Source organism: Anthonomus grandis, chromosome 15 (genome assembly GCF_022605725.1).
Source record: "Anthonomus grandis grandis chromosome 15, icAntGran1.3, whole genome shotgun sequence".
Classification (NCBI taxonomy): Eukaryota; Metazoa; Arthropoda; class Insecta; order Coleoptera; family Curculionidae; genus Anthonomus; species Anthonomus grandis.
In genome coordinates, this window is record NC_065560.1 from 9,241,942 (window position 1) to 9,268,841 (window position 26,900).

A 26,900-nucleotide genomic window follows, 5' to 3' on the forward strand; every position below is an offset into this window, starting at 1 on the left:
AGTTGCCTAACCTAACCTCGAATTGTACACATGTGTTTATTTTTGCTCTTAATGATTTAATTTTGAGTTTTTTTAATATTATAGCAAAAACTAAAACTTATTTTGCTTAAAGTTAAAGAGCTAAGTCGCTACTGTGTGTGTAGCATATTGATTCTACACAATTATTTTGTTTTTATTGGAGTTTTTCTAAGTAAAGTTTGTAAGGTTATATTGTGAATAATGAAGCCCTGCAACAAGTGTTTAAAGCCAATCAATGATGATCACAGAGAGAAAGCCCCTAGATGGGATAGCTGCCGTGTATTTTTTCATTTGGATGAAAAATGTTCCGGTCTTTGTGCAAGTGAGCAGAGAGCCATAGTTGTGCAGAAACGCATTATTCTGTTCTTTTGTGATGCTTGTGTGCTCCCCTTCAAAAAAATTCCTCTACTGATAAACAAATTTATTCAACTGGAGGAGCAGATTAAATTCCTAAAGGATGAAGTATGGAAACATTAAAAAAATAGCAGACTTCTCAAGGGAACTCGGGTACTCCTCCTAACATGGACTCAGTGTTACATGAAATTGAAGATCGTGCAGGGCCGGTGAACAATCTAATGGTTTACGATGTTGTTGAGTCTGGAAGTAGCAGTATGCAAGAAAGAATTGATAATGACAATGTTATACTCGCCCCCATCTTAAAACATGTTGGCATCGCACAGGATGATGTTTTAAAGCCTTTACGAGTTATGTAAAAGCGAAATAGACTTGATGGTAACATAAGAATAGGCTATGATAGAACAAAGCCTCAGCAAGAATAGTTCAAAGCTGTTCTATCTGAGCTAAGTGGCAAAGAACAAGAAGGAGAGACTGATTTAATTATTAAATTTATAAATGGTTCTTCATCAATTACCAAAAAGCCACTACCAAAAAACCGAACACATTAACCTCCATATATATTTATTTTTAAAGGTGTGTGTTGGAACCCTGATTTAGCCCGTGGAGCCATACCTAACTCACCTGACTAAAAACTGTCACCGAAAGGTGTAATAAACTCTGATATTTTTTTGGAATGGTTCCAGTTTTTTATTAATTCCATACCAAAAGAAAGACCCATAATTCTCTTGATGGACTCTCATGATTCACATTTGTCATTGGCTGTTTTAGAATTAGCAAAACAAAATAATATTCATCTCTTCACCTTTCCAGCACACACAAGCTATCTGCTCCAGCCACTTGATGTGGGCGTTTATCGTCCCTTAAAATCCGCTTGGACTAACTGCTTAAACGATTACATGAAAAAAGAAAACGGTGAAAAACCTAGCCGTTATAACTTCAACGAAATATTCTCTGTAGCAATGATTAAAAGTTTTACCCCCACTAATATTGAACACGCCTTTCGAAAAAGTGGAATCTGTCCTTTGAATAAAGAAGCTATCTCACCCGAAGCTATAGCCTGATCAAAACTAACTGAGACTCTTCAAGAAAATCAATTAGTCTCTCCTTTGGAAAAATCGAGCACTGACAATTTATTTTTACTACCTTCTGCAAGTGCAGCGAGCAAAGTAAAACCGCGGGTGCAAACCAGAGACTCCAGTGCAAAATGGTTAACTGATCCTTACATACCAACACAGCCACAACCAGGACCTTCAGGAGTACTAAGCTCCAGAGGTTTTAACACGAAAAAGCGTGCATCGAAAGAAAACACCAAACCAAAAAGCAAGAAAAAAGACGACGATGATGACTGGTATTGTGTTATTACTGGTGCGTAAATTCTCACTGTAGAATTAGCTACCGAGAGGATGAGAAAGCCAAAAATGGTGCGTTATGGGTACAGTGTTCTTTTTGCTGCATCCCAATCGTGATCTGACGATGAAGACATCTTTATGCGCGACGGTTGTGATGAGCATCGTTCAACTGACTCAGAATAATGTTTGTTATATATACTAATAACTCAATGTTTTCTTATGAGTTATACTTACACGATTTCAATAATTTTATTTTTTACTGGTCCTAATCCCATATCACCAAAATACCTCTCCACTATCACCAAATAAACTTACCTATAACAAATTATCTAACCGATTGGTATTTTTTTGAGTATATGTTTTTCTGTCAAAATTGACATTATTTTAGCATTCTTTGTAAATGAACAATTGTGTAAAACATTAAACTTTTGGATAGAAAGGTCAAGCAAATTATATTATCTTTAGAAACACAAATTGCTCACGTTTAAATAAAAATATCACCGACTTACCTTACCTTACCCTAATTATCATAGACGAAATGACAATAATGAACAACAATAGGGCCTTAGCTTGTGATTAAGACCGTGACTTTAGGCTGGGTATATTTAAGTTAGTCAATAAATTTAAGTTAGTCAATACAATCTTAGTATAATGTATCTGCTTCCTGAAACTCGTTTTGTATATATTTTATTTTAAATGGCGAAGATTTTAAAATCCTGATCAATAACTTTTAAACGTAAAAATCAATTAATAACTAAGTACTGTTAATATAATATCAATGACTAGTCTGAATATGAAATAATTTTCAGTGATAATAAGATAGATATGAGATATTAGCACCTCTTTTCCTTCGTAATTCAGAGTCTATACTTAAAACCATCTAACTGCTTAAAGAATACCAAGTAAAAAAAAACTTACGAAGCCAGTAAAAGTTAATTAGTTTTATTAGACAACCTCCATAAGTATTGAGAGATTTTGGTACAATGCTTCTGAATTCATCATGTGTTAGTCAGTTTTAGACCATGCATTTAAAATATGAGTTAAGCGTCAATAAGAATTGAAGGGCACAGGGGTAAAAGAGGCTCATTGCAATTTTACTCAAAACTGTGATATTTTCAGGATTGATAGTATTTCATATGTACTTTTACCTCCCATATTCCAAACTAGATAAAACGTGCTCGTTGAAGAGAAAATCTGCTTTAAAAAAAAGCTATACACGGGTAGAACGAGCTCATTTATCGTGTAAACCGAGCAAAAATGGGCTCATTGTAGAAATGAGCGCGTTTTTGCATGCAATGCGTTTCAACCATGCTATTATTAATAGTATATTGTATACCTAGTAGGAAAAGCTTAACATTCCCGGGTGATCGTAAAAATTAAGTAAAAAAAGGCAATACAGAGTCCGGGAATGTGGCTTTTCCTACGAGGTCTACATACTATTTTTCCGAAAATCGGGAATCATTAAAATTACGGTAAATTATTACTAATCATGTTAAAAATTTCAAATCAACATTATTATTTTTCCCTTAAATAAAAGAAGCCATGTAACATTGTTTCGTAACTACGGAAACGAAGCGCATACTTTTAAATTGTCAAACTTGACGAGTGAAAAGTTTATTTGTGGCGTCTTTCCAAAGTGTTGATTTTTTAACGTTTTAAAAAGCCAAAATAACGTGTAAAAAGATGAGTGATGATGACCGATTCCATTTCTGGAACCCCCCCAGAACTCACGGAAGCAGTGAATGCTGCATCATTGGAATTGTTACCAGTAAAATCTAGAAATAAGTATAACTATGCATACAACCGCTTCATGGACTACAGTACGAATAAAAATGTAACTTCTTTTATAAAAGGTAAAAAACACGAAATCTACAGCATCACAAATATTTTTAGTATTTGTGATGCTGTAGTCGAGTTATCTAACTTCTTTCTCGGAAAATGTTGTAATGGCATACTTCTTGGAGCTTGGTTCCAAGATGAAATCTTCAACTTTATGGGCCAAATATTCAATGCTGAAGGCAACCCTTGTAATTAGACATGATGTGGATATATCTAAATATTCAAAACTTCGGGCATTCCTGAAATGGCAAGCACATGCTTATAAGCCAAAAAAATCCAAGATTTTACAGAAGAAATAAACAAATTTATTCAGGAAGCTCCAAATAAGGAATATTTAATGATTAAGGTAACTTACAAAACTTCAAATTATATTAGGATTCTTTACATGCTTATTTATTGTTGTAGGTAGCTGTAATATTTGGAATTTCCGGAGCTTGCAGACTGGACGAGCTGGTTAAAATGACTGTACAAGATATACAAGACCTACTATCTAAACTTTTAGTTACCATACCGGATTCAAAAACCAATACATCAAGATCATTTATAGTAAACGAAATGTCCTTAAATCTATACCGCAAGTATGTCTCTTTAAGACCAAGAGACATGAATACTGTTTTCGTCGGTCTTCTGCCACAATGATTGTTGATTCTGGTGGAGATATTACTAGTTTAAAGAGACTGGGTGGATGGAAATCAACAAACATCGCTGAAGGATATATAGAAGAGTCTCTTACTAATAAGGAAGAAGTGGCAAATAAAATTTTCACAGCAGAAAAAATCAAGAAAGTAAATCTAATATTTCTAATACTGCAGTAACGCCCAATATTAGTTATTGTCACACAAATAAAATTATTAGTTTGGAAAATATTCAACAAAATAATGCTAATAGTTCCCAAGTTCTTCCAGTTTTCAATACTTGTACTAATTGTCAAATAACAATAAATATAACAAATAATAAGCATTAATTTTAAAATATAATGTGAACCTTATTTGTGCTGAAAGTTTTAAAAATAAAATTGTTTAGGAAAAAACCTGTTCGCATTTATGTTCTAAAGTTTAGTGTATGGAAATAACATTTCCTTACAGTACAGAAATTAATATTTCCTTACTGTTATTTTCGGTTGCCAGGCAACAATCAAGTTGACGGAAATATTGACTTTTTCCTTCAAATATATTGTCAAAAATGTTATTATTTCTTATCGATTTTCGGAAAAATTAATTTGTTTTAATGTTAGTATTATTGCGTCAGTTGGTCGCTCTACTAGACGAGAGCGTGCTTGTTTGTTTTCTTTTTTTTTTTGTTTTATCCTTAAAACTCAAAAAGTTCTCATTATGGAAAGTGGTGAACATAGCAGTGATGAAGAACTAAACCTGAAAAATAGTGTAATGGAGCCTAGGAGCAAAAAAAGAAAATCCTGCGGCAGATTAAGGGACGTTAATAAGAAAATTAGACTCCAAAGTCATGAAATGGGCTCTGATTGCAACTGTTTAAAAAAGTGTTTTGATGTTGTACCCAGTGATACAAGATGTAACATATTAAAGCATTTTAACATGCTTAGTTCGACTAATGCTCAAAATGCATACCTTAGTGGCTTAATATCAGTACTTCCGTTTCAACGTAAGACATTGAGAGAAGGTGCTAAGCACTACAAGTACAGGGTGCGAGCTGTGGTAGCAGGTAGCACGGAGGAACTTGACGTGTGCCGTAAAGCATTTATTGCTATACATGGCATATCAAGAAAAAAAGTGGAAATTTTGAAAGCAAGCTTGAAGGAAACAGGATATGCTCCTGAAGATAAACGAGGTAGGCACCCAAACTAATCTAATAAGCTTCCAGTAGAAACTATAAGCCTAGTCAGGCAGCATATCAATTCATTTAAAGGTCGTGGAAGTCATTATGGCCTGAAGGACTCTTTAAAAATATACCTTTCTAAAGAGCTAAACATAAAGAAAATGCATAAAATGTTTAAGGAACTTCACCCTGGCAATAAAATATCGTACGAGTCGTACAGGCAGGTGTTTTGCCGTGATTATAATATCTCCTTTGGTTATCCACGAACGGATACTTGTAGCAGCTGTGATGGATTCACAATAAAAATTAAAAACTTAGAATCTGAAAAACTGGTGAAAAACTCATCTGAGGAGATCTTACGGATATCTAGGGAGATGGAGAGATTAACTACAGAAAACGCGTTACATAAGAAAAAAGCGGAAACTTTTTATAGTAGGAAGAGGATGGCTAAAATAAACAGTAAAAAAAAATCTAATTTAGAGGCAATTTATATGGATTTTGCCAAGAATGGCAAGAAGGCAGCTATCAACATACGCATTTAATGTTCACGTATTGTCTACCTCCGAGAGCTATTTTTACGTCTATCCAGAAACCCAAGGGAAAAAGGGTTCAGATGATGTGTGCTCACTGCTTCATAACTTCATATATAACCATCTAGATCGAGAAGTAAAGCACCTACAAATATTTTGTAATTCATGCAGTGGCCAACAAAAAAATTTTACCTTTTTTCGTTTTCTTCATAACTTAGTAAACAACGAGAAAAGGTTAGAATCAGCTTCTATCACGTTCCCTATTCGAGGACATTCCTATATGGAATGTGATAAGAATTTTGGCCTCGTAAACTAAAAAAGCAGAGCAGATCTTCCCAAAGACTGGTTGAAAATATTGGAAGAATCCCGCCATTCCCCAACTCCATTTACGGTTATCGAGGTCAATCACACCTTTTTCCGCAGCTGGGGAAAATTTCTTGACAATAGTTACGCAAAAAAGTCGCCATTCCCATCTAGACCAATCAGAGAAATTAAGATAATTAGAGGAACTTTGATACAGTATCGCACTACATATAATGGATGTTGGGAGTCAGCTTCGCTGCAAGGAAAAAACCGAAAGTCTTCGCGATTAGCTGTTCGTCATCTTCAAGACAACGAATTTATGCTACCAAGTTATGAAGGTACAATTTTTTTTATTATTATTAAATCTGTTTTTTACGTATTTTATTTATATATTTAGGGCAGCTTCCAATATCTGCTGAAAAGTTTCGGGACCTGCAGCATTTAAAAGTTTTGCAACAAAGCAGCGCGACTTTTTTTCAAACCTGCCGCATCACTAATTAACGAATTGGTAAATTTTAAGGATAAGGTCGGTTTTATAGATCTACAATAGTAATATATATTATTTTTTTAGGAATATTGTTTGGAGCCTTTCGCACTAACGACGATCGAGGTTATGATTACTGTGAAAGAACAGGCTCATTTCAATAAAATGGACCCCTTTTTCCCCTGTCACTGTTGTACCTGTATGCGATTTTATTATTTTTTTGTACTGAACGGAAATACAAACAGTCTCAAAACACTTAGGGAGTCTGTTTATTGTTTTATCTTCACAAAAAAAAAGTTAATTGATTGAAAAAAGCAACATAGCGTTCGTAAGCTAGAATTTCAACCTTAAAATCGCTCTGCTGAAAAATCACAAAAATGCTCATGAGCTCGTTTTACCCCTGTGCCCTTCAATTGAGATTACGAGTAGACATGTAATACAATAAAAATTAACAAGTATTTGATCAATATTTTCATTCATACTGTCTTTGTCTTGCGTATAGCCAAAGATGAGCTAGTGTAACTTTTGAAATAACTTCTTCAGTGGTTTAAGTACCTTCACTACTTGTAACATAATATGTTTCTTCTTTCGAGAGATTACATTGGTCTTTAATTATTGGGAAGGTATAAATAGATAGATGATATGAGGAAATACGTTATTATTATTTATTTTTAACGTTGGGAATCTTTGGTGAATATAACATGGTTTTAACAATAGAAAATATTGAATAAGGTTGTCTTAAGACAGCAGCAGTAAAAGTACTAAATAGTTTGGTCTTTAATAGTAAAGGCTTGAACAAATAAATTACTAGACTGGAAGACTTTGGGATTAAAGAAGATAAAATGGTTGTAATGATTAAAATGATTGAAGAATGTCTTGACAAGATAGCATCAGTCATAATTTGTACTGACTTACTGAGTAATAACTAATGCCTGCTTCTATAGACTCGGTATTTAATAAAAGATTTACAAAAAGTAATACAATTATTAAAATAACACAAAGTTAACCATATGCCTATTGACCCAAATACATATATACCGAAAATTTTAATAGCATTAATAAAATCAAAATTAAGGATAAGAACTCGTTGGTTCGCTGGTGGAATAATGAAATCCTTTACTTGGACTGAGTTTTCTCGAAACAATAAATATATGGTTCTAAGCAATAAAATCTAATTTAAACAGGACATAATTTAGAAGCAACATCCTAATTTGAATCCCTGGGATTTTTTTACATATTTATTATCATTTGTGGGGCATAAAGACGTTAGTATGTAAAATACGTATAATTTTTTAATAAGCTGATAAAAAACTTAATAAAAAGATACATAGAGTCGATTTCGTTACCTAACCCAATCTAACTTCCACCCATGCTTTGATAGACTATTGGAACATGATACTTTATAAGATGTTAAATAGAATAGAAACGCAATACTTTGAGCGGATAAAATCACCACGATTCCCTGTAAGTAATTATTGCTTTTAATAATCTATGCAGTTTGTCATAATCCAAGTTAACTCTTTGTCAATATCTTTCGCAGAACACAATAAGTATCCTTATCGTTTATTCTAATAATGGTTAAACGACAATCTTTTTTTATTCACATTAAGAATAAAAATCAAAATACTGCATTGAGAATTTTGATAAAATTCAAAGAAACACCATTAAAAATATGCTTAACCTTGACATTGATACCGCGCAATCGACATTTGTCTCTTGAACTCTACTGTAAAAATTTATTGATTGCTCAAATACAAGCTTAAAACATGGGGTAGATAAGATAAAGTAGCGTTTTGTTAAATGTTCACTTTTGATTTTTTCTTGTTTCTAGAATAATTTGGCTCATAAACTTCAGACCTTTAATAATATAATTTCCATTTAAATTAAGACGAACTTTTAAATATTGCTTACTATGAAAAAAGCTGTACCTTTGACACCAGATAAGTGAAAAAAAACTCAAACAGGTAAGTTACTAAGCATACGAGTGAGTCCTAGACTAGATAAGCTCACTAGACTATTGATTTCTGAAGCAGCTGGGCTTAAAACGAAGAAATGGAAAACAGGTTAATATCAATAAATTGAGCTCTGGTTTTTATCATGTCTTTTTTTTTATTATATTTCAACTCAATTTTTGCTTTATTAATGAGCCACATGACATGCTGGCAGAAACCTAAAATCTATGACCCTTAAATACAAGATGAGTGCCAAAGCAGACTTAACTTCAACATCAGCACAACTTACTTACATAGCAGAGCAATCATTCTATACAATGTCTTATCATTAAGCATAATATATAATCTGATTAAGAAAGTTAACTTCGTTCATCCGTATTAAGTACTTTTTGAGGATATTTTGAGTTCTAAAGCGCATAAGCAAAAATATTTGAAAATCAAGGTGAGCAATTTAGAAATATCAATATCAGATTGTACTAATTTTATAAAGAATGAACTTTATAAAGAATTACTTATGCTATAAAGAAAAGCAAATCATATTGGTAATTCATATCATTAAAAGAAACTTTGATGGTAAAATAAACCCTCAGCCTGCATGTTTCTTCAAAGGAAATTTCACAAACTAATTATCATTATTTGTGAAAATCCTCTCGAAAATCTTATCAAATAAGAATAATATATAATCTGATTAAAAAAGTTAACTTCATTTATCCGTATCAAGTACCAATCCAAGTATCCAAAGTTTTAGTTCAGATAAATGTTTGATTGGACATGTTCGACAAGCGCTATGAATCATTACACAAGACCCAAACATAACCCGTAGAAACAACCTGATAGAGCTATACAAAGCCAAAAGGGCTCCACAAAAATCTATTTTTAACTTCTTCATTAAAAACTTTCTGGGAGATCATTCGATTTAGTTATGGTAAATAATTCCAGTGGCAAAGGACTTTTCCCGTATTGTTACTATTTTTTTTTTAATAAAGATAATATAAAGACGCTCAAGCTTATTTATGAAATGAACATGCTTTTTCAATTTAAACGCGTGGCGGCTGATACCAGATGTAAAACCTGACTGTGCTGATTTTATAAAGAATTACTGATGCTATAAAGAAAAGCAAATCATATCGGTAATTCATAACATTAAAAGAAACTTTGATACCAAAATAAACCCTCAGCTTGCATGTTTCTTTAAAAGAAATTTCACAAATTAGTTAACATTATTTGTGAAAATCCTAGTGATATTGGAGTATTAGGTGGAAATATAAAATGGTTATACCAATTCACCAAAATATTTTTTTAACTCTACACGTGTCTAGCTGAAATTATCAGAAGAATAAAAGTTTTAGGCAAGTGTCACAACTAGAAGCGAACAATACCTTTACTGGGTGCCGCCTTTCTTTTTTCTCTTTTCCGTCTTTTGAAATACTCCAACATAGTTACACCTGTATTTTTAGCTCTTTTTTTCTTTAATTAAAGTAGTTGCTTCAAGCACTTAAATTATTCTGTTTTGCAACATTTATAAATTATTCACATCTGTTCCTCCATTCTTTCTCTTATTACGCCAAAATACCAATCTATTTAGATGTTTCTCATTTCAATAAGAATATTCCAAGGTATCATTGTACAATAATATTTGCATTTTGTGAGTTTTGTTATGTTTTTCTAACAGAGGTAATATACATCTTATTAGCGTGCTAGGCAGGTGTATCTCGCAGTAGTGCTTCTTTGATTTCTTCTGAGCTTACTAATTTATCTAAGTGATGTACAGTTTATTCTGGTGGCTGTTTTATATGGGTTTTCTGGACTCCCTTTATTTTTTTGCTAATCAAAATTATTATTTGTTTCTTTACTCATTTTCTCCCTTGTACTTTAGAAAGAATTCTCCATTTCTTGTCTCTCTTATGCCATTGATAAGCAAACCTAGCTCACTATAATCGACGATTGATTTCACTAGATCTACATTTACCATACGATCTGTTTTGATAATTAGGGCAGTTCATTTTTCTCCTGGAATTCTACAAGAGGTTCTTTTGCATGAATTTTTATAAACTTTAATGTCTATCTGCTAAATGATGATTTTTAGCATTTTTTCCAGAATCGGAGTTTCTGCTCCTATGCTTTATTGTTGAATGTGTATGCCTTTTCCCATCTGCTGCTTTGCAGCAACCCACTTAATCGTATTTCCATTGTCTTAAAGAGACTATGCTGCCATTTTTCATCTTTTCATCTTCATCTTTTCATCTTTTCATCTTTTCATCTTTTCATCTTTTCATCTTTTCATCTTTTCATCTTTTCATCTTTTCATCTTTTCATCTTTTCATCTTTTCATCTTTTCATCTTTTCATCTTTTCATCTTTTCATCTTTTCATCTTTTCATCTTTTCATCTTTTCATCTTTTCATCTTTTCATCTTTTCATCTTTTCATCTTTTCATCTTTTCATCTTTTCATCTTTTCATCTTTTCATATTTTCATCTTTTCATCTTTCCTTAGATACCCTTATAGATACTTCTTGGAACATACATTTTTGTTACACTGAAGAAGTTAAAGTTAACTTAAGTTATCATGGCCCCGATCTTCTCGTATGTTTAACTTTTAACTAATCCTTCTTCTGACAGGCAAGTATCCTCTTTTTGTATTTATTGTGAAATATATTCCTCTGTTACAGCTACGGTACGCATTTTTACGTTTCCTAGATCGTGAACGCTACTGGTTGCCCTAACAGTCTAGGAAATGTAATGCGCATCGATGAACTCCGTTCCCTACACAGCGTGTGCAACGTGGCGAATTTCTTATTTTGGCCCGTGTCAGTGCGTTTCCGTAACTAAGTAAAAGCGTTTTGAGTCGCTCACGTGCAAGCCAAAAGGGTTTTTCGTGTATTTATTAGTTGTGTTTTGTGATTGTGATAGATGTAGGCTGTGCAATATGAATCAAAACACAACAGGAAATATGATTGAATTTATAAAGACGTTTGATTCGAATATTAGAGTAATTATGACGAATCCACACTTTCTATCTTACGAACCACCATCGAACAAGGTCTCAATATTACTGCGAAAAAATCAACAACTTTTCTAGAACTACTTACACAGAATGGATTGTAAACAGAACATATCCTAAAATAAAAAAAACTGCAATATCGAAAAGATTGGGTTTGTCAACAAAATGCTAAAAATAAAGAAAGAGAAACAAGCAGCGTAAGAAACAGGAATAGGAACTGCGGCGCGAAAATATTCATTAAGGTTAGGAAAGAAAACAAATTTTCAAGATGCAGAGACCATTTGCTTAAGGAGGGTTTTAACGCCATTATCGAGGTAAGTTATAAGTGCTATTCCTACAATTAATTAAGTTATGACTGTTAATATATAGTAAGCTAAAATAACACTTCAAATCTTGAAGATTTTTATATCGATAGCTGTTTTGTCCCGCGTATTTCTAGGGTTTAATTGTGTTATGTTGGAATTTTAGGTATATTTTAAGCATAGCCACAGGGTTTCGGTGGCAGAATCCTATAGTTATTTAAGAGTAACCTCAGCTACAAAAGATTTCTTTGTCAAGTATTTTAATGAAGGAATGACACCCAGCTATTAAGAACCCAAAAATCCTGAATAATAAATACAAATAAATTTTAAGGCCGGACCTGTGCAACTTTTCACGCTTCGATGACTGCGACTGAGGTCAGACGTCAAACAAAATAGTACGTGGGTATCTGTAGTCAAATCTTACGAATCAAATGTATAAATTTAAAAAAAAATGTTTAATATATTTATTTATTTGATGGAACGATTAAATATCGCTTAGAATATTACTTAATGACTCTTTCCACATAAAAATTTGCGATTTAAACATGCATGTCATGTGATAATACAAGCAATACCGGCACACAGACTATTCGAGGCACATCAAAGATTATAATAGATCTCTGAACTGGACTTTAACTGAAAAATTTGTCAACTTCCATGAATAAAAAAAGGAAAATGTGTACATGTGTTATATACAAAAAATTTTCTACTACCGAAGAAAACACGAAAAAAGGGAAAAATAAGGCCTTTAATATACCGGTACGATCCTTCACACTTTTATTATTTTATTTGAGGAGAAACAACTCTAACATAGTCAGCTTCTGACAAATTGCGGTTTTCTTATTGCAATAGATTAATTTTGCAAAAAGGCAATATGTAAAGTTTATATTACGTCGAATATCGAAAGTCTACTGACGTAAAATGCTGAATGGAGAAATATCAACCTAAGGCCTTTTTATCTTTGTTCGTTTTTTTGTCTCTTAAGTGGCATGCATTCGTTTACAATTCATCGAAAATCAACCGTCAATGGTCCATAAAGATGTATTCAGAAATACAAAATATTTGAAATTAAACAATTTTTGAAATTATGCGTTAATTTTGGAGCGCAGTGCAGCTCAGTTATACATCTTACAGATATAAAAATTTGAAATAGCTGAGCTTTTTAATTTTAAAATTATCGGGGGTTTGAGATCCAAACAAGCGTAGTTTATATTTGACACTATGAAGAATAAGCTTGTGAGATCAGTGCTATACCCAAATATGTCAAGTATAATCTGCATATTGATAAGAATAATGAATCAAATGACTTGCTCTGGTCTAAATGCATCAATGCCTCAAGACGACGATCCAGTGAAGAAAACCCCTTTGATCAATGTATGTACGATTTTATTTGATCAGTTGACTTACTGGTCATAAATTACAGAGTCAATTTTCGTAATGTCATTTTCAAAAATAAAACTAAATAGATTGACGATATTTATTTCTTGAAAAATAATGGATTACTAGTTGAAAAAATGTAACTTGACTTTTTTTCATTATAGAAAAGTTCTTGATGAAGGCAATAAAGAGATCTAAAGTAAAAGGGTCTTCATTTATACACTGATCCAATTCGAAAGAGCTTTGATGAGTAAAAAAATTAAATACTGCGGTATCGTAAATAAATCACGGTTAGCTATGGTAGAAAGTCAGTTCAAATGTACTAACATAGAAAATGTACCTTGTACACCAAGCATTCTTATAATTACTGTCATAAACAATGTCTAGGTTAAGATTTAATGAATCAGTCACTACCTAGAAAACATTCATTACCCTTTTGTTTTGTTTTGCAAATTACTAAGCCATCGATTTAAATTACATATGCAGCGATAGTCATCGTTTGTTATGGCATTTTCTTGCGAAGATAGCAAAATAAATTTTAATCATTATCAGGATGAAATCACTTTTCAATTATTATTATTGTTACCAGTTGATGCAATATATTACCGTTGTTTACTTATTTATATACAAATCATATACAATTCCAAAATTTACTTCCCCAAGTGCACAAATTGTTATCGCTATATTAAAGTACGTTCACATTCGCTTTACCCCATTTTCGCGATAAGAACGCCCGCATTTGCTTATTTATTGAATTTTTTTTAATGCAGGCGGAAAGCAGACATTTCGTATACTAAGCTGGTATAAAATTTCATGCTTTGCTAGTTACGGTAAGTGGGAGTGTGAGAATAATGAAAAATAGTATGCCGTGTTAAATGGGCCAGAATTCAAGTCAGGTTTGTTGATAAATTTTATGTTAAAGAAGCCATAAAATTTGTAATGTCTCTAAAATCTACAGTTCTATATGAAGTTTCAAAATCAATTTCAGATTTTTCATAAGGCGAATACTCAAAAAAACTTGTATCTTTATAACTTCTCAACATACTTTCAACCAATCTAACTTGTGTACAGCTTTCTGTACAATACAACTAAGCTTTCTGTACAGGCTCTCTAATTTAACCGATATAGAAGAAGTGAAATTTCGGAAAGAAAAACTTGCTACCGTTTAAACTAGTTCTCCTCATCCTAATGGCTCTACTGGCTTCCCAACAGCCGATATTTCTTATGAAATCCAGAAATTCAACAACTTGTTGAAGGGACTAATATTACCATGATATATATATTGCAAGAATCTCATTGTCTTTCTTTTGATGATCGGATTAAGGATAATAAAGTGTGTGTATACTGTGTTTGAACAGCTTCAAATCCAACAAAAGACATCGACAATTTATAAAGAGATTCGTATTGGTGAAGCCATAAATAGTAGGCCTAGAACTATTAAAGCTATTTCCAATGCTAAAATGGTTATACTTTAAAATTAAGCAGTAAATTACGCCATCTCCTTATAAAATATCTTCTGATGAGACCAAAATATAATTAGATGCCTGAAAAGCAGAAGAGAATCCTTGAGAAGAGAAGACTTACTAGGAAAGATCTCATTATCTTAGTAGCTATTAAAAAAATAGCTATTATAGTGTTGCTTAGGACGTTATTGGCCTTAATGAACTCCACTTGGTAAATTCCAAACAAGGATCTCCTCGGCCAGCTTATCCCTGCCTTGAAGCATTACAGGACCTATATTTATATAAATCATTTATCCTAAAATCACCTAAAGAATTACTCCTTGAAGTTTGGCCACGATTAGCTTGTATAATATATACCAGGTGCTCATTTTTCACTCTTCCCAAAATAATTAACGAGCAATAAAAATATTAACGAGAAAACTGTTAGCGTGGGCGGTCGGCGGTCTCTTTCACACGGTGTTTGTTCTAATATCAGATTATCAAGATATTATAAAAAATGCTTACATATACAGTTTTTGCTGGTTATTCGAAAGTAGACGAGTTGACGCTTTTTTCGTGTGGATGATACGTGCATTTATTGTTGCTTTTATTGCATACTTGCTTTTGCGTAAGGAATGACTTATAATAATTTCTTTAATAGGTTTCTGTTAACAGGTTAAATACTACAGCCTTTACTCGGTCTTAAAAAATATTTCAATTTACTTCAGAAATTATTTCCAATTGTGCTTGCATAGAGTCGTGGGAACCTATACAGAGCGAACCGGGTATATGGAACAGTTCCAATGAACAGCATAAGAGATTATTGTTCTACAAAAACAATTTTTTACTTTTCTGATAATGATCTGTGCTCAGAAGGCGATGGTGTTTATAAAATTCAGTACCAGTTACTTAAATTGAGAAAAAAATGTCAAAAAATACTTCCGGGAAAACTTTTGGTATCTAAATTCACTATTGGCAGTAGCTATCAAAATTGTTTTAAATTTGGTTCAATAATTATTGCTTTAAAGAATATCCTTTTCTTTCAATGTTGCTACTTGCGTAAAATTTTTCGCTTCCGTCCAAAATATGTTGTGACTATCGAATAGAGTCGTTAATGTATACACATTCACAGGATTAATAACGCTAATGTATCTACATGAAGAACGCACTAGATTTCCACCGGAGGAAAGATGGATCTTTTGGAGGTTTGTCTTCGTAATTCCTACTATCAATTCAAAGAGAGGTTTTACGCCCAGGACTTTCAATGGAGTCGTCATTATCTCCAGTGGTGACCAACATATAAATGGAATAGTTCGAGGAGTACCACGTACTCTAGTTATAAAAGAGATATAGGACTAGTCAACTTTCTGGAGCATTTTTATAATATAAGGCCAAGCATTAAGTTTACAATGGAGTAGAAAACTGAGTCACCACTGCCCTTCTTAAATGTGCTTGTTCTTATATTTGTGAGTTATCCCTTGGTGGAGAATTTTGGCTGCATTGTCATATCATTATATATAATTCTTTGGTGCCAGATAAGAGCCAGCCACCCGTTTCCAGGTGCTGAATGAACTCTGGTTTTTAGTCGCAAAGTCTGCGTCTTTTAACCTAATTTATTAGATACAGTGTGTCCCAAAAGTCTGGAAAATTACCTTTTCCAATTAAACAAATTACTTGGTTGAAAAACGCAATTCTCTTTATTTTTCAATTTCAAAAAATCTTTCAAATTTCAAAAGTCAATTCTCTTTTATTTTTCTGCATTTTCAGACTTCTGAAAAATAAACAGGGTGCGTCAAGAAGACTGGGCAGCTGTCAACTATACGAAATATCAATTGAAAATCACAATTTCTAAAAACTTTAGCAGACTTTAAATTCTAAATTATTTAACCCTCGATACTTTTTTGTGTCACAGGTGGCAGGTGGGACACTATGACTGCACCGATGAAAATACCCAGAATCTCCAAAAAGTTAATATGCGGACTGCGATATTTGGAATCCATATAATTAACTCGTACTTTATTGAGGGAAACCTGACTTCTGTAAAGTATTTAAAAATGTTTAAAAACCACAAAGAACAACAATGCTTGCCTAAAGACATTTTTCTATTGCAAACCAATATGCAAGACAATACTTACACTACCACTCGAATCATTCTGGATCAGCAAATGTGGGAATTTTTAAAACCCTGGTATAGTCACGATATGCATCAACAGGAAATAGAAAATAGCGCCAAAGACCTATAGTAGAAGGTGTACCCTTAAAAACTAATAAATACAAGTAGAATAATACTAATAGAAAAGCAATCCAAGGAGGATCCAACAAAATTTTTAACTTATTTAAATTAGGAAAAAAGACTGCTTTCACTTCGAGATGTAGTATCGAAAACCAAGAACTACGACTCAGAAGCAACTTGCATTACGCAGAACCAAGGAATCTTTAAGGATATTCTCAACATCTAAAAATTCCCAAGGTCAGGATATTGCAAGATCTAATGCGCTTCACTTATAACATACACCTCTACACACACCTTTAGTATACAATATAGAATAGTTATTGTTGTTAGTTGACACTTGATGAAATAAAGCCAATAGAAGTTTGAAATTAAGATTTTAAATCAAAATTTTCATTGCTTGGGTAGGTTGTGAAATAGCTATATTAAAAATCCTACTTGTGAAGTTAAAAAAAATAAAAAGCTTCAAATAACAGCCTAGGAGGAAGAGAGCAATATGCTTCATAACTTCCTATCTCCTTGTCATGGCCATGAAACAGTATAGGTTCAAAACCACGAAAAGCTAATCGCAATGTCAAAAGCCATCATTACTTAACAATAATCGATAAATCTCAATTGACATTTCTGACTAAATGTTAAGCTACAGTAATTACACGTCATACTATTTGATGGAACAAAAAATAAATCGTTAAAACTGTTCTTGACACTTTTATGCGAAATTCACATTTTATTTATAAGAAAGTTCAAGAAGTCAACAAGGTCATTTCAATAACCAAATTTCATTTGTCCGTTATTGAAAAACTTTAAAAATTCGAAGCTACGCCAGCAAAAATGTTAAAAAAATTACGAAAAAGACAAAGTAAACAGGATCCATAACATATTGTTTGAACTTTGAACGAATCCAATACATGGCCTAGATTTTTTCAAAAATTTTTACATGAAAAATGTAAATTAATTTTTGAGAGTAAATATTTTTGTTACTTTACTTTACTTACTGTTAGTTTACTTGATTACATACATTAACTATGTCATAAATAAGAATATAGAAAAAAATTTTAATTAACGAAAAATTTCCTGCAACAAACCTGACACCGTTTTAAGTATAAGTTTAAGGCACCTAACAATAATTAATGCAATATTTAAAATGTCTCACAATCTCTTAGAAACTCGAAATTATAAATTAAAGTATGTAAAATGTATAGAAAGTATAACTAAATTCACTGTTTTAAAATGACTATACCTACAGTATTTGGCTATATTATAGAGCTTCGTAAAAGTATGTCCAGGTTTTAATTTTATATTTGATCCAAATTTAAAAAATAACATTCATTAATATTATATATTAATACACAAATTGGAGAACCTCTCTATGCCTAGTGATCGATTCCCCAACCTGTATATACTTGGTGAGCTCTTAATATGAAATTTAATTTTGATGCAAGTATCAGCGTTAAAAATGTTATACAAGATTTATCTACGCTCCTTGACTTTAAAACTGCAACCAATATGTTATCCACACGAAACAAAAGTTGATGATGGCATCCAAAAATCAAAACTTCGTATTGCAAATCTAAAAATACCAATAGGTAGCAGAAAAAAGCGACAAAAAAAAGGGAATTATGAAATAAAGTATAAAAATACAAACTTTTCACCACAATTTCATATATATTTTATTAAAATCTGAAAGTACTAAAGCCATTATATAAATATTTTTGACAATATAAGCACATTGTGCAATATTGCACATGTAATGTCTTATCAGATTTCTTCTTCTATATGAGTTTTTATTTATCTTGTAGTTTATACTAAATTTTAACAGAAATTATTGCTTTTCTACAAAAGATGCTTTCCTCCTTTTGGGCCCTTTTTAGTCTTTCTTTATTTGTGGTTATTAAATATATTATCCTCATCAGACAAGGCTCATTTTTAAGCAATAGCTATTTTCTGATATAAGAAGCTCTTTTCTGATTTAAGAAGGCAAAGTATAGAGCTTGTCACATAGAAATTATTTGAGAGACCTATAAGAGATCAATTTAGAGGTATATTAATTTAAAATGGGTTTATGCTAAGTATCCCCAAACTATTATTTATAACGACATTGAGTCAAGTGTTCCATTGAAAATTTCAATAGGAAAATCCTTCCAGAGCTTCGGTATTAAAATTGACTTAACTCTTTAAGTATTCATGGTCGAAAATTTAAACCACCCTGACTAATGGTTTAAAGGCTCGATGGTTCAAAAAATAGACCATATTTTGATGTTGCTTTGCAATGCGCTGCCGAAACACAAAATTTAAACCACCTATTGGAACTCGCTCCGTGGACATTCTAACGTTTTTTTTTTACTTTGGCGGTTAGATTTCTTATTCGGTGGATAGCAGCATTGATGAAACACCTGTTACAAATTAAGTTTGAGGCTAAAATAAACAAAAGTTAGTTATCTATGTCTAAATTGATAAATACTATTAGATCCTGCAAAAAGTGATAGCTTATATTATTCCAGTAAGTATAGATATTTAATTTACATATATTTATTAGTATGTTCACAAAAAACATTGTTTTTATGTGGTCCTTTTTTACTACCACCGCTTCACTTAGAATATTGAGTTTCACTAATTATAAAATACCGATACAATATTTTCTTGCAGGCATGGAGCCATTGCCATTTGAGATGGTAGGAGGTTTGACTTACGATGAAGTCACATTTTATGTCGATACACTGCCTTCGGGATCTCAGTCAGAAATTGATATGGACTCCTCCGATATAGAGGACGAAACTTTAGTTCCTACAGTTATTACAGATATGGAAGAAGATCTGCCGGTTTTTGAGGAGGAAGATCCAAGTGATAATATCTCCCTTTCCGAACTACAACAACAGTGGTCAAAAGGTAAAATTCCTGTTTGGTCTAATGTTCATAGACCTGATCCTCTTCCTCAATTTACCGAACCTTCTGGAATTCCTTAGTTCATCAAAGACATTAATGATCCAACACCGTATATGATTTTTGAACTGTTTATTACTAAGGAATTTATTGATACTTTAGTGTTTCAAACAAATCTTTATGCCGAACAGGAAAAACTTTTAACTGGGAAAAGCTATGTCCCTATAAATCAGTGTGAAATGAATGCTGTTCTGGGCATAAATTTGTTAATGGGTATCAAACGTAGTCCCAGCTATAAGGATTATTGGTCAACTGCTCCCGAATTGCATGATGCTTTTATCAGCTCAGTAATGACCCAAAAAAGATTTGGATGGCTCTTGAGTCATCTCCATTTGAATAATAATTCTCTGATGCCTCTAAAATCTTCCCCAGACTATGATAAGCTCTATAAAATTCGCCCTATGCTAGAACTGTTGACTCATAACTTTGAAAAATGCCTAATTCCTAATGAGTCAATGATTAAATTTAAGGGTCGTAGTAGCCTTAAGCGGTACATGCCAAAAAAAACAATCAAAAGGGGGTATAAGATGTGGATGTTAGCTGATAAATCTGGTTATTGCCTAAAATTTGATTTGTACACTGGAAAATCACCTACTGGTGAGGTAGAAAAGTGCCTTGGTTCAAGAGTCGTTACAAATTTGATAAAACACTTAGAAAATAAAGACCATGTGTTATATGTTGATATTTTTTTTACTAGCGTCGATCTATTTCAACAAACAAAGAAAAATCCATGCTGTTGGAACCGTAAATGTTAATCGTCGTCATATGCCAAAATTTAAACCAGACAAGAATTTGAAACGCGGTGATGTGCAATGGTTTACAAGTAGTACCGGATTGTTAGCTGCAAAATGGAAAGACCGTTGATGTGTTCACATGTTATCAAATTTTCATCAGCCAGAAGATGTAGGAACAGTAAAAAGAAAAGAAAGAAGTGGACAAATTATTGAAATTCCATGTTCTCAATCTATAAGGAGGTAATAGGTTGGAGTTACCAAAAATGTCTGCTAAAGATTTTAGACGAAGTGTCATATACGGTTTAATCTCAGAAACGCTTGTAAATCGAAAGAGAAATTTTATTGCACCATCAGATGTTGAAATAAAAAAATATAGATCTTACGTACCCATAGAGATAAGACAGCAGTCATCTGCTCATCAACTCACAAGGAGTACCAGAAGAAGATGCGCGCTTTGTAGCACTAAGGCTAACCCAGTAAGGACGGATCGGTTATGTTCCATATGTAAAGTCCCTTTGTGCTTGGAAAACGTAAAGAGTGTTTCCAAAGGTATTATGCAACGTAATTTTTAGTACCCAAGTTTATGTATATTATGTTTTGTATGAGTTTTTAAATAAATTTGTTTATAAAATTGTGGATAAAATTTTTTATTATTATCCTGAATTAGTTTATATCTTAAAATTATTTTAATATTATTTTCATAAGTAAACACAGTTTGTTTCATATTTTTATCCTAAAAGGTTTTCAAAATATTTGACTTTTAGTAGGACGAGGTCGACTTAAAGCAATCGTTGTTTGAACTGTCGACTGTTGCACCTGTGCAGCAATTTTAAATTATGAAAATAGATTAAATATTGATAATTATCCCCTACATCAAAGACGTAATTGACCTCGAAAATGTTTGAGGCATTGCTAATTGATAGAGTTGGTCTATTATTAAAGTCATTGCTTCATGAATAGTCGATTCACCATTACCAACCTTTTATCTGATGAATAAACTTTCTTCAATGAAAGCTTTGGAGATTAGATAGCAGGTTGATTCAATATATATTGATTTCTCCAAGGCTTTTGACAAGGTTGACTTTGACTTGCATGTCAGAAAAAACGTTTAATCAAAAATCAATAAGTAAAAAGGTTTTTCCTTTCTGGTAGTCAATATTCTTACTATTTTATCTTTTAAGAAAAGAAATTATGAACAGTATTGCACTTATTGTAGAAATGGTTTTAACTAATAATATGTCAAAATAGCGCTATTTAAAAAAACCGCATTATAGCTTATTAAAAAATAGAACACCCAGTATACACCAACCAAAATCTGTTATTTAATCTATGTTTACTATTTGGTTCTATCAACTCCACATAAATATGTAAATATGTTACCATACATATGAACTTTAAGTATTTATTAATAATATTCCAGCTCCTTCACCATTTCTTTAAATAAATGTAATAAAAAGTGTGTTTACTGTTTATACAAGTCAAAAAAAAAATAAATAGTTTTTAAAATAAGTACTTACTTGGCGATAGTACTGGGCACCCCAGAGCTGTCTAGCCCTCCGGTATAGTTAATGTGATTAGTAAGCTGAGTTAACTGTGCTGATACCGGCTCTATCACTGTGTGGTGGGCAACTGAAGCTCTCTGGTCCTCTTCTGTCACTGAAGATTGGATTGCTAGATGTGTGTAACCTAGAAGTTAACCAGTTAAGATAGAGATACAATCATCAGGGTGATAAGTCATAAGGCATAAATAGAGGAGACCGAGGATACAATGGACACCAGGAAAGAATGGACATGTTTAAAACTCCCGCTTAATATGTATTTGAAGCGCCCTCATATGGTAAATTAATGCAATAACTACCGAACAATCGTTTGGCATTCGCAAGGTAGCAAGCATTGAGTGTGGTTATTTTTATCGATATTTTCCTGTTTCAGCCAGTCTGTAAGTAATGTAACCATTTATTATTTTCTATGCAATACTTTTTAATATCTAATTATTTTAGTAGTGATGTGCATTATAGAATATGGTTATAAGAAACAAATAATTGAAATTGCTTGTTTAGTTTTCTAGGAAAAAGAATAATTTTACTATAGGGTCAATGGGGGATACAATGGACGGATGTCCATAGTATCCCCTATTGTCCATTGTATCCCCAGAATGTTTTTATTTTTTTATTTATTTTTTTATTTCAGATGGTGAGAGAGTATAAAAAGAAAACCGACAGGGAATTCCCTGAAGGAGATCTAAGAAGAGCTGTAGAGGATGTCTTAAATAATATTGGTAGCTTGCGAAAAGATTCGGAGAGGTATAATGTTACTAACTCTCGTTTAGCTATTTATGTGAAAAGGGCTAGAGAACAGGGGATAGAAAATATATATTTAAAGCCAAATTTTAAACATCGTCAAATTTTTTCTCCAGAAATGGAACAAGCATTAGCTGAATATTTACTCAAATGTTCATCTATGTTCTATGGATTAACTCCAAAAAAAACTAGACAGCTAGCATTTCAGTTTGCGTCTCGAAATAAGCTTTTAATCCCGATTCTTGGGCAATACAAGCAATGGCTGGCGAGGAGTGGTTTGCCGGGTTTTTGAGGAGAAATCCAGAACTCTCAATTCGAAAACCGGAAGCAACATCTCTTGCTCGTATGACGGCGTTTAACAAAACAGTTGTTGGGGAATTCTTTGGCAAGCTCAAAACTGTTTACAGCCGGCATGAGGCAAGCCAAATTTTTAATTTAGACGAAACAGGGGTTACTACAGTACCGCTTGTTGAAAAAATTGTAGGAAAAAAGGGAGAAAAGCAAATAGGGCAAGTAACATCTAGAGAACGCGGTGAGCTAGTAACCCAAGTTGGAATAATTTGTGCAAATGGAAATGCATTACCACCAGTATGGATTTTTCCCAGAATACGTTTTGACGAGCACCGCATGATGTCTGGAGCTATGCAAGGATCTGTGGGTCTTGTGAATAAATCTGGCTGGATGACAACAGATAATTTTATTAAAGTTCTTCAGTTTTTCCAACGAAATATCAGATGTAGTAAAAATAACCCCGTGTAACTGATATTGGATAACCATGAATCCCATTTAAGTGATGATGGCATAACATTTTACAAAGAAAATGGTATTGATCAAAACTTCAACCTCACCTCCGCATGCATCAAATAAATTACAACCTCTTGACCGATCTGTTTTTGGACCTTTCAAGAGATATTTTTCCGAAGCTGCCAATTCTTGGATGATGACTCATCCAAATGAAACTCTTTCTATTTACTCACTTGCGGAGCTATGCTCAAAGGCTTGGGATCGTGTTGCTACACTAGAAAATATAAAGTCTGGTTTTCGTAAAAGTGGAATTTTTCCTTTTGATCGGGACATATTTCAAGAACACGAGTTTTTGTGTTCGTCAGTTTCAGATCGACCTGCTCCAGATGTCATTACCAATCAATCTGGTGGAAGCTGTATTTTCGCCGAAACAGAAAACCTAGATGAAAACCTAATTCCAGCCACTGACGGAAATCGCGCTGCCGATGAAACCTCAATTCCTAGCACTAGCGTTACTGGGACTGCTAAAAGTCCTTTAAATATATCTAACTTTATTACAACAGACAAAATAAGTCCTTATCCAAAGGCGGAACCCCGAAAACCTATGAGAAAAGGAAGAAAACGAGGAAAATGTATGATAGTTACTGACACTCCAGAAAAAGAAGAATTATTGGCAAGAAAGAAGCCTCCTCCAAAAAAGTTTAAGGAGATTAAGAGAAAAGTTCTAGTAGAAAGTGACTCTAGTCATGAAGAGATAAATGAAGAACTAACAAAAGATTCCTCCTCAGAGTGGGAGGAAGAAGAAGAGACAGTTCAGGATACCCACGATGTAGAAAAAGGCGGTTTCATTGTTGTCAAAGTTCCGGGAAAAACACAATTTTCTGGAAGAAATTATGTTGCTCGGGTAGAACGAAAACTTTTCGACGGATTTCAGGTTCGATTTTTTAAAAGAATGATTCCATCAAATCGCTTCAAAATTACAGAAGAAGAATCTTCTTTTGTAACATTCGGAGAAGTAATAGCTGTGCTTCCAAAAGGTATTGAAGACAGGCGTCCTCGTTTCAAAGATTTGATTTATTTCAACGCAGATTTGACAGAATTTAGTTTGACTTAAATAAAAGTTGAAAATTTGTTGCTTCCTAAATAAATATTTACTCTAATAAGACTTTTTGTCTTTTTTAGTAAACGAATGTCCAAAATATCCCCATATCATGTCCATTATTACCCCAGAGCAGGGGATACATTGGACAAATGACCAAAAATTGTTGATCCCGGTTTAAAAATATTTTTAAATTTATTTGGATAATGCTATGTAGTAATATATTATGACAAAAGTTTGTTTATTATATTAATAATACCTTATGGATAGAGATTTCTTCGAAAAAAAGTTAGAGATCACTTAATCAAATTTGTCCCATGTATCCTCGGTCTCCCCTAACAGTTAGTCTCTTTAATTTTATCTTTATATTTAAATGTAATATTTACCTCGGTATCCAGGAGAACCAGGACTAGCTGACTCGCTATCATGAGGTGAAGCTCCATTTGATATGGCTTCCTGTTGAGGAGCTGGTGCTAGGTGAAGGTAAGTCGTTTCTGAAGTGTGGTCACCTAACGGTACCTAGAAAAAAAGAAACTTGATATAATTTATTTATTTATCTTTTATATTGATTCGGTAAATCTATATCTGTAAAAGTGCTAACGTGGAGGGACTCTTTTAAATTTTAATATGAACCTCTAAATTTTTAACATAAATTGGCAATACGTTCATAAGACTTGATCCTAAGATAGTCAGTGCCTCTACAGGTTTTTCCAAGTGTTTGAGACTCCGGCACAATATTATGATAATATCGAGATAAGGTAAATAATGTGTTGCATTAAAGGATATAAATTGTAGGTAAAGTCTATCAAGAATATCAAGTTTAAAAAAATGGCGAAAGTACTCATACAAAGCTGATAGGAGATTAAGTTTACAAGGTTCTTACTCGCAATAATATTAGGTCAAGGTATTGAATATAGCTAAAAAGAAAGAGCTTAAAGGTGATCTGGCAAAAGTCATCCAAGCGCCTACAACCAGCTCCAAATTTGTTGTTTGAAGTTTTGGAAAATGTCAAAACTGACTCTGTCGAAGGCTTTGTTGAAGTCAGTGTAGATGGAGTCCACTTATTGCTTCCTCTTCAAAAACTCCAACAAATCCATCTCATATACTTTTAAGTTAGCAATGGTGGATCTTCCAGCTGCAAACCTATGTTATACCGCACACAATATCCCTGGACATTGCCAATATAGGTCATTGTATATTAACTTGTCGAACAACATTGGTATTGCTAATGGCTTAGAGATACCACGAAAATTTTTTACAATATTTTTGTCATTAGCTTTAAAATTAGGCATGACAGCTTTATTTCCATCTAGTAAGAAAGATACATGATAGATACATGAGCAAATATAAGAGTTTGAAAATAGTAAATGAGCAACGTTTCAGAAAATAGTCTGCAATATTATCTGGTCCTGTTGAAAAATTATTAGGGAGCTGACAAAAGGAAACGTTTTCTTATGGACACTAATCTGTTTTGCGCAATTGGCATATGGTGAAATCATATACACTACATATATATTCAGCAAACAGGTCAGCTATGTTTTGAGCATTGCCTGCCACTTGGTTTTCAAGGTTTACATGTGATTTGGAACATGTTTGATATTTTTATTATTAACGTATCGTCAGGGTTGTCCAGATAGGTTATTATCAACAATTTCTATATATTAATTGATATTTTTGAGTGTCTCTGTTTTACATTCAGCTCTTAAATTGGAAAATTTTAAATAAATTACTAGTTTCCTTTGCAATAATTACGTTTTTTAAATATGAAAAAAACATTAAGGAAAGTTAAAGCTTCTCATGAGCTTTCTTGGAACAAATAGATTAAAGACAGTGTCTAGAATTTCATAACATATTTATACAGCCGACTCAATATCTAATTCACAAAATAAGTCGTCAGTTAATAGTACATAAAAGATCCATATTCCAGTGGGGATCTAGGTGGTATATAAATTGACCCAATAATGTAATGATGGTTTTTAAAATAAATCCAGTAATAAATATAAATATGATATGAGTGGTTCAGTACATAAAGCTCTTACTAGCTCATTTTTTTCTCATTGGAATGATTATGAATAGCATTACCTACAAAGCACAAATCCTCTAATGAT

General features: G+C 32.7%; 1 protein-coding gene across 5 annotated transcripts in view; it reads right to left on the reverse strand.

The window, feature by feature from the left end:
* Positions 1–26,900, reverse strand: part of LOC126745186 (transcription factor GATA-4-like) — a 160,060-nt gene that overhangs the window by 55,649 nt on the left and 77,511 nt on the right. For all 5 annotated transcript variants that reach the window (XM_050452921.1, XM_050452922.1, XM_050452923.1 and 2 more), the window contains 2 exons: positions 25,179–25,311; positions 22,167–22,335 (listed from right to left, as the gene is read on the reverse strand). In XM_050452921.1, coding sequence (XP_050308878.1) covers positions 22,167–22,335; positions 25,179–25,311 — 302 coding nt within the window. The remainder of the gene's footprint in view (positions 1–22,166; positions 22,336–25,178; positions 25,312–26,900) is intronic.